The sequence below is a fragment of the Cebidichthys violaceus genome, unplaced genomic scaffold (genome assembly GCF_023349555.1).
Source record: "Cebidichthys violaceus isolate CVI_PGR_0920_01 unplaced genomic scaffold, fCebVio1.0.p SCAF_22, whole genome shotgun sequence".
Classification (NCBI taxonomy): domain Eukaryota; kingdom Metazoa; phylum Chordata; class Actinopteri; order Perciformes; family Stichaeidae; genus Cebidichthys; species Cebidichthys violaceus.
This window is the reverse complement of record NW_027176395.1, coordinates 2,255,594-2,268,520: the sequence shown is the minus strand read 5'-3', so window position 1 is coordinate 2,268,520 and position 12,927 is coordinate 2,255,594. Positions and strand designations below refer to the sequence as shown.

At 40.8% G+C, this 12,927-nt stretch overlaps 1 protein-coding gene across 1 annotated transcript; it reads left to right on the top strand.

Moving 5' to 3' along the window:
* Positions 1–871: 871 nt before the first annotated feature.
* Positions 872–12,196, top strand: LOC137877630 (RNA polymerase II-associated protein 3-like). Its single transcript, XM_068717641.1, has 18 exons — positions 872–1,047; positions 1,236–1,288; positions 1,595–1,670; positions 2,261–2,427; positions 2,616–2,699; positions 2,788–2,844; positions 2,962–3,165; positions 3,665–3,865; positions 4,146–4,200; positions 4,340–4,430; positions 4,527–4,668; positions 4,824–4,928; positions 5,601–5,709; positions 5,812–6,001; positions 6,384–6,458; positions 6,818–6,920; positions 7,542–7,648; positions 7,951–12,196. Exons 1-18 carry the CDS (start codon positions 1,020–1,022, stop codon positions 8,084–8,086), a joined length of 1,983 nt encoding a protein of 660 aa, XP_068573742.1. The 5' UTR covers positions 872–1,019; the 3' UTR covers positions 8,087–12,196.
* The last annotated feature ends 731 nt before the right edge of the window (positions 12,197–12,927 follow it).

The window sequence follows — 12,927 nt, the reverse complement described above, 5'->3', positions numbered from 1 at the left end:
ATATGTTTTTGTTAGAGGGTTACTGACAGTGTATGACTGATTTTAACTGTTCGTCAATGACGGCCTATGGGGAAAAAACTGCTCTTGTGTCTGGTTGCTGTGACGCACATTGTTCTGTAGTTTTGTAGATGAAACAGGTTGTCTCCAGAGTGGTCTGCAGTGATGTTTCATGCCTTCATTTTAATAAGAATGTCCTATTTGGTTAAACACAAATTTGTCTAAGAATATGCACCATGTAAATCTAGAGACATAGGCGGGCAACTGCCCTGGAGCCCCAGACCCAAAGGTCTGTGCATGTCAACTGGTTTTGGTTATCTGATTAATTGCATTAAATAAGACAAGATAGATAAAATAGGATAATCCTTTATTAGTCCCACAGCTGGGACATTTACAGGATAACAGCAGCATAGTGGACAGTTCAAACAAGAGACATAGTAAAAAAAAAAAAAAAAAAAAAAAAATATCGAAACAAGTATTACAAATAAGTAAATAAGCAATAAAACAGTAAAGAACATTAACTAAGTAAAAAAGTAAAAAATCCACAATAACAAATATTTGTATATATAATATATTATATTAAAGATGTGTACAGCACTTTACATACATGTTGTTTTAATAGTTATATTTAATTTATACTACTTTATAGTATATATTATACATTAGTTGTGGCATCATGACAACACATTCGCAGAGCGTTGAAAAGGGAGTTTTTTGCCCTCTGTCTGACTCTAAGGCATTACTCTACTCCGCCTACTTTACAATGATTGACAGCCCCAACATCCAATCAGGGCCCCTGAAAGACATCGTTACAATTTGATTGGAGCCTCTTGGAGGCGGGAAGCAGCCTTAAAGGTTAAAGCCAGGGCAATAAAAACTCTCTGTATCAAACACGGAAACAAGAAGATAACAGTGGTAACTCTATAAAATATACCTTCAACGAGAAAGATACAAATAACCTTAAATAATACAACGTCCGTAACAGCCGCAGGAAAACCACCTCAAATACATTTGATTAAATCATGCCTAAAAAGAAGGACATCGTTAAAGGTGAGATTAAATTGTCATTTTGGTAGTTAAGTTTCATTTAACTGTTACTGAGAACTGTTAGCTTACGAGCTAGCTGGCTAATGATGTGTCGTTTGGTGACGTAACCACAGACTTCTGCTTCGTGACGTCAAAGGCATACGTTTAATAAAACCATGTATGTTTATGTATTTTACCTTTTTTTTTTCCAGGTGGTGCTCCTATCGCCAGAATGCGAGAGAACTCGAGACTGATGCGCACGCACGTGAGTATGAGTCAAGCAGCTGGAAACCTGTATATTGTGATGTTGTTATTATTGTGGCATAACAGGTCTGTCCTATTTTTTTAAGTGTACTGTTGGTAACATGCCACCAGTTATACCTACAACTTAGTAGTTTGAGTCTGAGCTACCAGAGATATCAGGCACAAAAAATGACTGAAAGGTTACAAAGTACGTTACTTTTAGCAGTATGTAGTTCATATTTGTGCACAGTAGACGGGTGTTTGTGTGGCTGCAGCATGGACACATTAATGGATGCATTTAAAGTCGCTTGATTTCTCTCTTCATCAGGAATCCGTGGTAGATTTCATAAATGGACGTCGCTCTGCAGGCTCTATCCTGGATGTCTTTACCTCTGGATTATTAGGTAAAGGTTTTTTTTTCTCTGACAGGTTATTTCTAAGTGACGGTGGGGATAAGACAAGTACATTTAGTTGATTTTAGTCTCAGAGATGTTGACTGTTAGACAGGCTGACGGCTGTAACAGTTTAGGTAACATAAGATGCATATGTCCCTTTTCAATCAATCATTTAATAATGAACACCTGAATAAGATCGGCATTAGCTCATTACAGCAGAACACAGAAGCAGAGCTTGTATCGGAACTCTCAGAGCTGCCAACCCATTCATCCTTCTCTTCTTGTTTCGGCTCAACATTGGTTTTAGAGCTACAATATCTCGCCTATGTAATTACATATTATACAATATTGTCATGAGTCAGCAGGAGTCCAGTTTAGAGACCAAGGTGAGCCTAACACACCCTCATAATTGGTCTTGTTGTCAGTGAGCTGCAGATTGCATCCTGTTTAATATTTAACTGTTCTGTACTGTTCATCTGTTTTCTATTGAGCTGTTTGCAAAGGATTATGGGTAACCTTACAGGGCTCCAGACTGCGACCGAAATCATTTTTTTCGTGGTTTCATGCAAGTTGATGATGATCGTCATCGTATCTCCCAGGTTTAGATTTTTTGAGGACCTTTGAGGGAGAACTGGAGGACGACATCGTGTATTCTGACGACGACTACGATGCTGACGAAGATGAAGATGATCGTCACGTTTATGCACACACTGCTGCTTACAAGCATTTAGAACCACATCCCCGAATAAAACAACTCACCGACGAGGTATTTACACTTCTGTATCACTTCTTTGAAAGTGAAACCTTACAGTTCACTTCATTATCTATCCCTGGGTTGTAAATACAACGTTCTGACTGACTCGTGTACTTTCATGTTTTCATGTAAATTCATGTACTAGTTTCATTCTCAGACGCTTTGAATTTATTTGATTTATTTGCCTTTTCTTTTTTCAGGAGGCTGATAAACATGCAAAGGAACTGATAGAAGAAGAGGAACGACGTAAAGATAAAACAGAGAAGAACAAGCGTAAGAAATTGGTCAGTGTCATAATTATTAGGATTTCACATTTTGAGTGTTGTTTTTCTTTGAAAGTCGCTCACGGCACATTTCGTCTTTCTGTTGCAGCGTAAAAAAGAAAAGAAGCGGTTAGAAAAGAAGAATGCAGTAAAAGACATTTTAGCTGTAAGTCTTGTTTAACTGATGTTACAACAAATACACACATAGTCTGGAGAGAAAATCCACACAGTAAGGCCTTTTTAAAAACCACTTGTGGTCTTGTTTTTCTCTTTTTCATTTCAGGAAGAAGAACAAGGGAAGTCAGACTCCTCGGAAAATCCGGCAGAAAATCTTGTAATTGAAAGTAATGCAGAAGCAAATGATTCTCCTGAATCTGGTCAAACACAAAATGGAACGGAGGCAGCTGGATGTGATGAGAAAAGTGCTAATAATAAAGAAGAAGAAGATCTTGCAGAGATTAATAAAACAGAGGATGGGGAGCAAAAGGTTCGTGGAGATTTTTACATTTCTTGAAACTAGAGAGTGTGTGTGTGTGTGTGTGTGTGTGTGTGTGTGTGTGTGTGTGTGTGTGTGTGTGTGTGTGTGTGTGTGTGTGTGTGTGTGTGTACACCAATTATTTTCAGGCTAGTGCAGACATAATGACTCACCAGTAATTGATAGGAAGATGACGGTGTCACAAAGACATAGACTGGTCTGTTGTGTTACACCCATAGACTGTATACAAGAAGTGTTTGTGGACTACAGCTTTAAAGCCTCGTGATTGACATTTTGGCCGTCGCCATCTTGGTTTTTTGCAACCAGAAGTGTCACAAGAAGGTGGAGCAAAATACAACCAAATATTTACTGAGGTAAAGAATCAAGAGAGAAGTAGAGTCATTTTCTCATAGACTAGGAGTCGCCCCCTGATGGACATTAGAGAGAATGCAAGTTTAAGGCACTTCGGCTCAAGATGTTAAACCTTTTTGTATTTAATTATTTTCTGCAGGATTTGGATTTAGATAATTCATATTCTTCTACAACAAAATTGGTGGCCAACGAACCGTGTAATGAGAGACCTGCGAGAGAAAAAAAAAAGAAAAAATCGAAATTACTGGAAATTGCGCAGTCCAACGAGGAAATGCAAAAAGTTGTGGAGAAACCTGAAGTTCATAAGAAGAAGGAAGAGAAACATGAACCCAATAAAGAGGTGGGGACACGTTCACATGTCTTTAAGGCATAATCTTAATAAAGTTATTTATGTTTTCTGATGTTGTATTGGTCACTTTATAAAAATAGATAATACTATACAAGAAGATTTGAAATGATCAGCCTGGGAAAGCTTTTTTTCCTATTAATGTCTGACTATCTTTATTTAATGTGGTCAAATAATAACTAGTTGGGCCTTAAAACCATAACTTTGATAATCGACAGAAAGCTACATCCTGTAGTGCTGAAATACTTCACAGACTCACTCTTAACGTTAACAGAAAATCTTGGACCCCACTGCAGAAGAGTTGGCCAAAAGAAGCAGAGAGCTGGCTGGTGGGTAATATTTTACATTCACATCACTGAGACTTTGACAAAAGCAAACACATGAAAGTACTGAAGCAGACACAACCTCTCTCTCTCTCTCTCTCTCTCTCTCTCTCTCTCTCTCTCTCTCTCTCTCTCTTCCCTCCAGGTTTAGGAAATCGTTTGGCTGCCTCCGGACAGTACGAGGCGGCCGTGAAATGCTTCACCGACGCCATTAAATACAACCCAAAGGAATTTAAGTAAGCACACGGACTTTGAATTGACTTCAGACTTCCATGTTTCCACGCAGGAGCAGTGACTAATAATTACTAAGAATTACGTTTACTCCGTTTCAGGTTATTTGGAAATCGGTCCCTGTGTTATGAAAGAATGCAGCAGTATGAAAACGCTCTCAGGGATGCTGATCTAGCGCTCTCCATGGAGCCAAACTGGATAAAAGGTTTATTTAGGAAAGGGAAAGCTCTCTGTGGGCTCAAGGTAAACGACTGCTCCTGTATCCAGTTAACCCTGCTCTCACTGAGATCCTTCCACTTACGTAATGTTCTATTTACATAAAATCTAAAGGTGTAACTAAAAGCTAATGTGCTTTTGTTTTGCTTTAAGAATTTTAAATTTCCCCTCTTCTTCTCCAGAGATACTACGAGGCCTCGCTGATCTATAAGGAAGTGTTGGAGCTGGAAAGTTCGAGCGCTGAAGCCATGCAGGAGCTGAAACGAGCGCAGACCTTGCACCTCATGGTAGGAGAAGCCCATGTTTACAACAGTTTACAAAGGCTTAAAAAAAAAAAAAGGCACAATATAGACCATCAGTGGCTGAGAAGAAGCAGTAGAAAAACGTCACAACCTCCTGAGAGCGTCCAAAGCTCGTATGAAAGTTATTAATAGTCATTTTGCATGATGTTGGCTCCAAATGGCGACGTCAGGAAACACTACATAGCCCACCAGATGACACAGGATAGATGGATAATATGGGCTAAGACCAAAAGTTTTGAATTGGATGCATTTTGTCAGAATCTGTCGTCCGTGGCTTTAAAGGACCAGTGTGTAGCTTTTAGGGGGATCTTTGGCAGACATGGAATATTATATGATTAAGTATGTTTTCTTTAGTGTACAATCAACTGAAAATGAGAAATGTAATGTTTACATTACCTTAGATTGAGCCGGTTGTATCTACATCGGGATCGTCAACGGAGCCGTACGCCATGTTTCTACAGTAGCCTAGAAGGGACAAACCAAACACCTGCTCTAGTTTGTGTAGTTCTCCTACACGCTTGGCACACGGGAGAGGTTTTAGTCAGTTGTGATCTGCATTCTCACCACGAGATGCCGCCAGATCCGAACACACTGGTCCTTTTCCTTTAAACGTCCGTATGCTGGTATCACCAGGCTGTCTCTGTTCGTCCATTTTAGGAAATGGGATTCACCTGGGGCCAGAGCTCGGAGGCCTTGAAAACACACGCCACGTTAGAGCAGGCTGTCGAAGCTCTGTTTGGTGATGAAAGCAACGCGGGTCCCGGAGGTAAACGTTTCCCAAACTGTTCCTCAAGAGTTGGAGAGACGTGTGACCCCGCGTCTTCGGTGGTGTTCTGGTGTTTGAACAGGCTTTGTTGGCTCTCTTCAGATGCCGGTGCCAGTTGGGACAAAACGGACCAACCAGTGGTGTTGGAAGAAAACTACGACGAGGGAGAGTGGGAGTTTGTCCTGCAAACGAATCGTCCCAGAATGCAGCAGGTCAAAGACTCCGACTCTTTTGTCCAGAGAAGATCGAAATCGCAGTCTCCGACGCCTCATTCAAAGAATTCTGCGAAACAGTAAGACGGCATATTATTAATAAGTAGTTTTCACAAACCTAATGCAGTTGTTCTGGAATCCTATTTGTGACCCCTCACCACAGGCTGCATATGTCTCTCAGATTGTTTCCTTTATGAAAGTCAAAAGGTAATACTATTAACAATTTTACAGAGCAAAAGAAAAGTCAGAAAAATGTTGTCTTCCTACATTTAAGGCAGTATATTTATGTCTTTTGCAAACAGGAAGTATTTAACAGGATGTCAATTAGTGATTTTACATTTACGAAACAAATGTTGCACCATTGAGCAAGAACAGACGTTAATGTGGAGCGGTCACAGATTTGGTTAAAGGGTTTTTCCAACATAATTCTAAATAGTTTAATCTCTTCTGTTCTGTGTAAAGAGACATTTTCTCCATTTGGGTCGGATCCTTGGCTCCTGCTGTCACCTACTCGACGCTCCACGAGCTCTTCAGCAGGTAAAGTATCTCCTCCACGCCTCCAGAAGAAGAATGGAGAATGCAGAATACAAATAATAAAGTTAAAATAACATCCACATTTGTAGATATTTAGCTGGTGCAGTTTGAGTTTCTGGATTGCTCTCATTTTAGCATTTCATTTAGATTCCATTAATACTTTTAGATAAGACAGAAAATCACAATATGCTGAACTATTGAGGGTTTTGACCACCAGAAGGCTCGAATGTGTCGACTCTGAGCTTATTTATGTATTGCTGCTGAAGTGACGCGTTGACTGTATTCCCCATCATTGACTCCGAGCTGTGAAGCGAATCGCCTTGTGGGGATGTTAAAGCTCGCTGCTCTTCTCTCTCTCTCAGAGCCGGGACGGTCTGCAGCATCAAGATGCTGCTGGAACACCAGTGTGCCTTCGTGAACTACACCAGGAAAGAGGACTGTGACCGAGCCATCCAGTGTATCAACGTATGTATCTGTTTACATATGAAACGCTTTTTGGCGTTCAGCTGATGTGACTATCTTGAGCCACTTGCAGCTGTTAAAATAGTAGAATAAGCTTGTGTCATTTGTGACATTTGTTGTAAACGATCTTTATTTAGAATGGGATGACTTGGTGGAAAAGCACGTTGTCTTCCATCCTTCTGTTACATCTAACATTGACCCAAATCTTCAGCTGGAGCCACAAAATAAAGATCCTAAAAAGACACGATGATTTATACTCACAGGCAAATGTAAAATGTTCCTGTTAGAAGTAAATCAGAACATATGTTAGGATCTCTGTATTCACAACTGAGCAGGAAGTTGGAAATTTGGAGGAACCTTATTTTTGATTGCGTGTTGTTAAAGCAGTGACTAACAACCGCAGCTCTGTGAAAATGATGCGACTGTTTTAGAGAAGCAGACTTTAAATCCGTGAAGTTATTCATGGTTCAAAGTCTGTCTGCTTCTCTAAAACAGCCGCGTTATTTTCCCATCACACAAATCCAACTCTGACGTGAATCCCACCGGTAGTTTCGGTTTCTCGTCTTCTATTCTAAGCTGTGGAGTTTTGTTGCGCTACATTTTAAACGTGTGTTTCCTCTTCAGGGAATGGTGGTAGAGGGCGCTCCACTCGCTGTGCGATATCCCAACAAGTTCTTCACTGGACTGGGTTTGCCCAAATCGGCTGCCTCTGACCCCTTTACACGCCTCAGGTGAGAACACGCCTTCGTTCTCCATCGGACACTTTGCTTACAAGTTCATATTTTCCTTATCTTCAGACGGGAGAAATTGTTCTTAAAAGTTTAAAACACAGAAGCTGTAAGAAGGATATTTTACCCCCACATCTGCATTGGATTCAATAATGGTGAAAAGCATAAAACGAGTATTAGATTGTCTTTGTTCATATAGGTTATTCTGCTTATTTGTGACCATTCTTTAGAGGTGCAAAGGAAGCCTGTCATTCCACGGACGCAGTTTAAACTCTAGAACTGACATTGTGTTTCCCCCGCTGCAGCCCGTACAAGAAGGAGTGCTTCTTCTGGAGGACCACGGGCTGCACCAGGCAGGACTGCACCTTCCGACATGTCCCAGAGCACAGGAACATCGACAAGGACAAATTCACCAGGAAACTGGGAAGTACCAACATGTAGGAAATCAGAAATGAAAAGCATGCATTGTTTCCTTTTTGACATTTGACACAGTGGTGGTGCCAAAGTAGTGAGCTGCTTCTAGTCGCCTCTAAGTCCTCTTGGCTTTTGGTTTAAAAAAAAAAAAAAAAGACTAATTGTGTTTTTAGATTCTTTTGCATTTTTGAAAATGTTTGCACCATTGTTGTAGAAATATAAAGGACGCATCAAACGACGTTATACTACTGCATTTTAATAATGATTAATGTGCTTTGAGCATTCCTTTGCTAAAGGATTTTGTCAGGGATTCTTTTAGATCATCTAATCTGTTTTGAAGATTATGTTAAAACACTTGATTTTTACTTTTGTAGCTTTTGTTTTTAAAAAAAACAACAGCTTTTTTCTGCTGATTTGTCAGTCACCACTAGGTGGCGCTGCTACCTTTTAGCCCTCTAGGGCTGCAAACTATTCTGCTTTCATTTTAAAAGGCTGTGATTGATGAGTAGTTTTGCTGTCGGCACATTTAACGCGCCATGTTAAGTTACTCTCTGTAAATCTATTTCTGGGGCATTGAGTTCTGTACTTTATGTTTAAAATGTGTAACGCCACGTCTGTTGGAGGATAATGTTTCAGTGATGTTTGGACACAAACAAATAAGTGCCTTTTTTAGTTGCACCATTGCTGCAGTTGCTCATGGATCAGCCCAGAGGGAATAAAAGCCTCAACTTTAAGAGTGTCGATGTCTTGCCATACAATAATAAACACGGAACAAGACCAAAGACTTGGTGCAGGTGGAAGGCGATAAGCTGCACAAGGCTGAAGATAAAGCATGTCATTTAGGATATCGCTATGAGGTCGGAGGAAGCCCACCACTAAAACGTCTCCAGATTAATCCCTGCAGCAGCAGCTGTGGATCCTGTTGCAGTGTCCTTGAGTGAGAAGCTCTCGTCTCAGGTCAGCCTGAGTTAGAGTAAAGAGCCAGTTAAACGCCTGAAAAGTAACTTTTGTCCCTGAGATTTTATCTGAAGCGAGATTCTTCTAAGCCTAAAATGCCTCCCTTCAATCTCCCAGAGCGTGTCTCTTCCCCTGTTAGTGTGTGTGTGTGTGTGTGTGTGTGTGTGTGTGTGTGTGTGTGTGTGTGTGTGTGTGTGTGTGTGTGTGTGTGTGTAGATCCCTCTACCCTAAAGCACAGCAGGTTTGTTATGTGACTCGGGCAGTTCACGGTCACTTCTGTGACCCCCGTTATGTAACGTTTGGGGTGTGAATTACAAAATGTTCCCAAAGAGCTGAATAATAACAAAAAAGAAGAGGTAGAAGCAGTGGGAAAAAAAAAAAAAAAAGAGGCATTAAGCCGTGAAAAGTGCTTAGTCTTGACCTTACAGGCAGAGCAGCTGTACTCGTGGGCATTAATTGGCTGATGGTGGCATACCTCACAAAGCCCTTCTGATCTGTGTGAGATTTGAGAGCATGAAAGGCCGGTAACACTAACAACATGAACTCCGGTTGAACCCATAGAAAGCACTGGGACATTACCGACTCGCAAAACACGGGTCTATATTTAATCGTATTGGTCCGCTTGGCTTTGAAACCTGTTCAAATGCAGATAAAGAGCGATAAGAGGCTGGCGATCATCAACATGCCGGACAAAGCCGATCCCTTACTTAACTAAAGCAAACACCGGGAAGATTAAGTGCATCTTGTTAAAAGGCCGCGTGGTTTGCAGAGCTTTCAACAGATCTCTCTTCCCTCCCAACAGGAGAACAAGAAAAACACAGAAACAGACATGACATGTTGCTCTCCCACTCCTTTTTTTCTTGCTTTTGATATATGGCTATGCAGCAGAATAACCCCTCTAGAGAAGTTTTGAGTCAGGGTAATTGAGTGCATTGCTTTTAGCGCAGGGATACGTAATCTAATTTTTATTCTAATTCTTTGGTTTCTCCCCGCTGGTAACTAAACTATTGATGTGACATGAGGGAGTAGCTGACTCACGCTGTATATCAACCGTCTGATTTGTTTCTCAGGAAGCCAAAATAACTGCTCCACTGCAGCTCTGCAGCCGCTCGGCTCGAACTATAGGACCTTCCCAGCAGGGAGTGACACTTCAAACGTAGCAGTGTGTGCATTGTGGAGCAACAGAGCTTTTATTTTGCTTTCTTTACAACTAATGCTTGCGGGAGTATTTTCTTAGCAGTTTAAAATCCCCTAAAACGTATTTATTTATTCAGCTTCCTGAGCGTGAGCAACAGGAGATAGATGTCAGCCTGCACTGCTCTGTCTTGAACAGTCGAGTTTTAGCAACGTTTAAATCTAAATCCTACAGTTACAGGGTTGTTACTTAATGCTGCTAATCAAATGTAATAACAAAGAGATGAGCTTTTCTTATTCAAATCTGGAAACACAATACTTAAGGGTGTTTTTTTCCAACTTAAACTTCAATTATTAGGCAATATTTACAGTTATATGTCGTCTTTGTCAACACCAAACTTCATACATTTTTTTTAACATGTATGAAAAGACACTGTTACAATTTCTTCATCAGCAAAATCCTGAATTTTTGTCAGTATTTACATTTGAAGAAGTGAGATTTGCTTCGTTTCCACTGGAAATTATGTCAAAAATCTCTTTAAAAAAAAAAATGCCAAGATGACCAATAATCTAATTTTAAGAAGTGACCCGTCCTATTCTTTATTCTGAAATGTAAATACACAACTTTGGACCAAACTATTGCGTCTGCAAACTATTGCGTCAACAAGATGTTGTGGTGGTGGTCTCGCACAATGGGGAGGCATCTGGTTCACCGCCGTGTCGTCTCTGTGCTGGATTCCTTTGTTGCACATGTGAAATGAATACAGTAATTGTCACAATGAGAAATTGACCTTCCCTTTTAATCTAGACAGAGGCCCCCTTAACAAGTTAAAATAGCGCAAACCCAATTAGGGAATTGATTGCTCGCTTTCATTTCCCTCATTTGCATCAGGGTCATCTAGGGGCGATAAAGGAACGTCTCGTCTTTTGTCCACACTGTCGCTGCTGCTTGTGGAGCGTCTATCGCTGAGAAATGAGCCGGAGAAAAGTCTTTTGTCATCTCTGATAATCTGCTGTTGAACGCCCACAGAAAGAAAGACCTTCAGGAGATTAATACCAACTACTTCACCAATACAGACGTGTTCACGTCACCGAGATGATTTGATGCACAGCTGTACTCTACTGTCGTGTTGAAGTTGTGTTACAGGTTTTGAATGTGATTTATTTTAACTGTTAAAAACTCAAAGTTCTCGTTGTCAACAAATCCCTCCATGAAAAGGCCCAAACCAACGACGCAGTAGTCCGTCTCTGACCTCTCTGCTGCTTCTTTGTCCCGTCTTTTCAAGTCCTACTGGTTCCTTCAAAACACGTAAATCTATACATTATACTTTCATTTAAAAAAAAAAGGCTCAGGTATTTCCTAAAACAGCTGGCCACTGTAGTTTTCAGCAAACTGGGGACTATTTTCAGCGGTGGATTAATACACATTCGGTGCGCGGTGAGTATTTACAGTGCGTGAGTCAAAATGTGGGGAGCACTACTATGTTACGATGCCTTTTGTGGCTCCAGAGTGAGCCTCGAGTGATGTCACTTGAGTCAGCGCTGTTAAGACTAAAGACTACAAGTTGAGAAATGAATGAGAGAGGTTACCAGACCGCTGTAGCTCGACCTCATCTCAAGCTAGCAGCCCGGGGCTACAGTAGTACAATAGCTGCTAGCATAACGCAACAGAATCTTCAACCAAACTGTCCGTGGCCGGGTTGCATTGTGGGTAATGTAGGCTTGAGGTTTTGACAAGGAACAAGAAAGCAGAGTGCAGCGCTCTCTAAAATGTCAGACTGTGTGTTTTTAATAACAATGGAGCTCTATGGCACAGAGGAATAAGATATTTATTTACTTAGTTAGTTTGTTGATTTTAGTCTTTTCATGGGATTTGTTGACAAAAAGAAAAATATAAAATATCACCAGATAAAACTGTTAAAACATTTAACATTAACAAAGTGATATGATGATTACTGTGTGTAGTTAACACAAAAACACTGGTATGGTCCTTGTAACGTCCTTGTTTTCATGTTTCAATGTTCAATTAAAACTGTGCATCCATAATGTACACTCCTGTTGATTTTCTTTACATCATTATTAAAGAGTGCGGGGTTTTTTTTGTGTATATGTGCACTTTTATGTTTCCCCCGACAGACTGTAGGGTGACAGGGAGGATAATGGCGTCGACTCCCTTTGTCGTCTTGCCTGATGAATGGCAGTTTAAAGGTTGAATCTGGCTCCTCTTCCATCTCCTTCAGACGTGCACAGGCACAGTATCTAAGTGTTGTTACTTTATTTTGCTCTTTGTCTCTGTGATCGATTGAGAAATGGCCTACATGGGAGCAAAGTGTCATTAACATGATTAGAGGCTTGTAAACAGAAGAAAAAAAAAAAAGGCCGTTGGCTTTCTCAAGGCACCGCTGAACACACTGTCATGTGGAGCTGGGCATGCCCCGACCTGTGTTTCCTTCAAGTATTTACGTGGCTTAATGGGCCAAGAAATATGTGGCCTGTGTGTGTTGTAATCATTAAAACCTCCAGTCGGGCTGTATTTCATCCCGCTATCGACCGACGTATCTGGAGGTAACATGTTCAAGGGCATGAAAAAATGCCACGGCCTCGTAAATCCTCTCATTGTTGCCTCAAGGAGTTTGACTTCCAATAATTGATGCCCACTTCCATACATCACCCCGTGTTCATTCCTGCAGAACTCTTAATGCTAAATCTCACACGGGGCCTCTTTCGCACATTGTCCGGTGACGTTTCGTGTCGTTCATTTCTCAAAATGACCCCCA

Bases quoted from the DNA above. Each gene is read 5' to 3' on its own strand.
- LOC137877630 (XM_068717641.1), top strand. From the start codon at position 1,020: ATGCCTAAAAAGAAGGACATCGTTAAAG. The intron at 4,431-4,526 runs GTAAGCACACGG...ACTCCGTTTCAG, and splicing joins TACAACCCAAAGGAATTTAA to GTTATTTGGAAATCGGTCCC. The intron at 5,710-5,811 runs GTAAACGTTTCC...GGCTCTCTTCAG, and splicing joins AAGCAACGCGGGTCCCGGAG to ATGCCGGTGCCAGTTGGGAC.